We start from the raw sequence: 2,500 nt of genomic DNA, 5'->3' as shown, positions 1-2,500 counted from the left end.
GTTCACCACAAGATTACAGAGACGAGAGCAAAAGTATTAGGTATGCTACCAGTTGTCATATTTATCAACAAATTAGAAGACAAGAGCTCGTTCCCACCTCACAATGTCCATAGTCTCCTTCTATATTGCAGCTTTAACATATTGGTATTGTCGTTTCTCAATTCCAATGTGACACTTGAATTTACTTACCACAAGCATTTCCTCTGTAAATCTTGTTGACATTCTTACATTGACATCCACAGTTTGTAGTCTGTGTCGTGTCCAGCGGACAACTTGTGGGACAAACTAAAGAAAAAATTAATGTGGACAATTAAGTTGGTTATCAATTGGTTATTTAAAATTTATCATTATGCTTGATAGCCAGAATAATTGAACATTCTATTGAAACTGAAAATACCAATATAAAGAATGGAATTAGAATACAGGCTACAGACACTCTGTTTCTTCAATGTTGAAAAATATTTATATGCTTTATCTAATTGTTGGTTCTCGACAATCTTTCGTAAATTTAAGAGCCATTAAGTGCACAGTGATAGGTCTTAAACGGCTATCTATAACATGACATGGACAGTTGTGGTTGCTTGCTACCAGTTGGAAAGGATCCTAGTGATTATATATATATATATATATATATATATATATATATATATGAGATATAAGTAAGAGAGAGAGAGAGAGAGAGAGAGAGAGAGAGAGAGAGAGAGAGAGAGAGACAGACAGAAATAGAGAGAGCGAGAAAGAGAGAGAGAGAGAGAGAGAGAGAGAGACAGAAAGAGAGAGAGCGAGAAGAAGAGAGGAGAGAGAGAGAGAGAGAGAGAGAGAGAGAGAGAGAGAGAGAGAGGAGAGGAGAGAGAGAGAGAGAGAGAGAATGGTTTTTCAAAAGGCGATTGGTCAAAATATATCAGTTCTAGCCTACCTATTACAACAATATAACATGTAACTAAAATAATTGTAAAAGGAAAAATTTCTATGATTGCCCTTTTGCCTTTCCTTTAGCACAGGAAAATTGCGTGTAGATGATAAAAAATTTTTGTCATAATGTTTACATGCTATATTTAGGTCATAAACATAAACAGATCATATGTCGCCAAGATCGTATCCAATGCTCTATCAGAAATACTAAATAAAATTAGCCATTGTGAAGATATAATTTTATTAAAAATGGGAGTTAATATAGATGTAGTAAAGGTAAACACTGAACACAGTTCACCACAAGATTACAGAGACGAGAGCAAAAGTATTAGGTATGCTACCAGTTGTCATATTTATCAACAAATTAGAAGACAAGAGCTCGTTCCCACCTCACAATGTCAATAGTCTCCTTCTATATTGCAGCTTTAACATATTGGTATTGTCGTTTCTCAATTCCAATGTGACAGTTGAATTTACGTACCACAAGCATTTCCTCTGTAAATCTTGTAGACATTCTTACATTGACATCCACAGTTTGCAGTCTGTGTCGTGTCAACTGGACAACTTGTGGGACAAACTAAAGAAAAATTTAATGTGGAAAATTATGTTGGTTATCAATTGGTTATTTAGAATTTATCATTATGCTTGATAGCCAGAATAATTGAACATTCTATTGAAACTGAAAATACCATTATAAAGAATGGAATTAGAATACATGTTACAGACACTCTGTTTCTTCAATATTGACAAATATTTATATGCTTTATCTAATTGTTGGTTCTCGACAATCTTTCGTAAATTTAAGAGCCATTAAGTGCACAGTGATAGGTCTTAAACGGTTATCTATAACATGACATGGACAGTTGTGATTGCTTGCTACCAGTTGGAAAGGACCCTAGTGATATATATATATATATATATATATATATATATATATATATATATATATATATATATATATATAAATATATATATATATATATATATATATATATATATATATATATATATATCTACTTCGAAGAAGATAGAGATGATGTTTATGATGATGATGATGATAATGATGATGATGATGATAAAGAAGAATATCCTGTCAACAGGGTATGGAGAAAACTTATGTGTAAAGATGTTAACATTGTGCTGTACATAGCCTAGTTAAAACCCACTTACAACACTTACAGGTACATACACAAATACAATATAGCAATTTAACATATTGGTATAACCATTTCTCAATTCCAATGTCCTCGTTTAATTTACTTACCACAAGCATTTCCTTTGTAAATCCTGTTGAAATCATTACATTGACATCCACAGTTTGTGGTCTGTCTCGCGTTCAATGGACAATTTGTGGGACAAACTAAAAGAAAAAAGTTTGAACAAAATGTTGATTATTTATTGGCCATCGATTGGTTATCTAAAATTTATCATTATGCTAGATAGTCAGAATTGTTGAGCATTTTGCTGAAACTCAAAGTACTAATTTAACACTCTCCTTACCACCAATTGAAAAAATCGTCACATTTGTTACGATGCAACCGTCACTTTTCTCATCCAGATTTCATTTCTTTTTTTCTATAGCTATAAA

The 2,500-nt window shown here is 32.4% G+C and overlaps 1 protein-coding gene across 2 annotated transcripts in view; it reads right to left on the bottom strand.

The window, feature by feature from the left end:
- LOC144968703 (uncharacterized) overlaps window positions 1-2,500 on the bottom strand; it is a 91,097-nt gene that overhangs the window by 28,871 nt on the left and 59,726 nt on the right. The window contains exons 38-40 of one of the 2 annotated variants that reach the window (XM_078907306.1): window positions 2,177-2,272; window positions 1,394-1,489; window positions 190-285 (exon numbers count right to left, since the gene is read on the bottom strand). In XM_078907306.1, the coding sequence (XP_078763432.1) occupies window positions 190-285; window positions 1,394-1,489; window positions 2,177-2,272 (288 nt within the window). The remainder of the gene's footprint in view (window positions 1-189; window positions 286-1,393; window positions 1,490-2,176; window positions 2,273-2,500) is intronic. The other variant, XM_078907308.1, reaches the window with a different exon arrangement.

The sequence above is a fragment of the Berghia stephanieae genome, chromosome 3, assembly GCF_034508935.2.
Source record: "Berghia stephanieae isolate SIO BIC M18660-M18661 chromosome 3, UCSD_Bste_1.3, whole genome shotgun sequence".
Classification (NCBI taxonomy): domain Eukaryota; kingdom Metazoa; phylum Mollusca; class Gastropoda; order Nudibranchia; family Aeolidiidae; genus Berghia; species Berghia stephanieae.
Note: the sequence above shows the minus strand (reverse complement) of the source record. Positions and strands in the feature narration are given on the sequence as shown.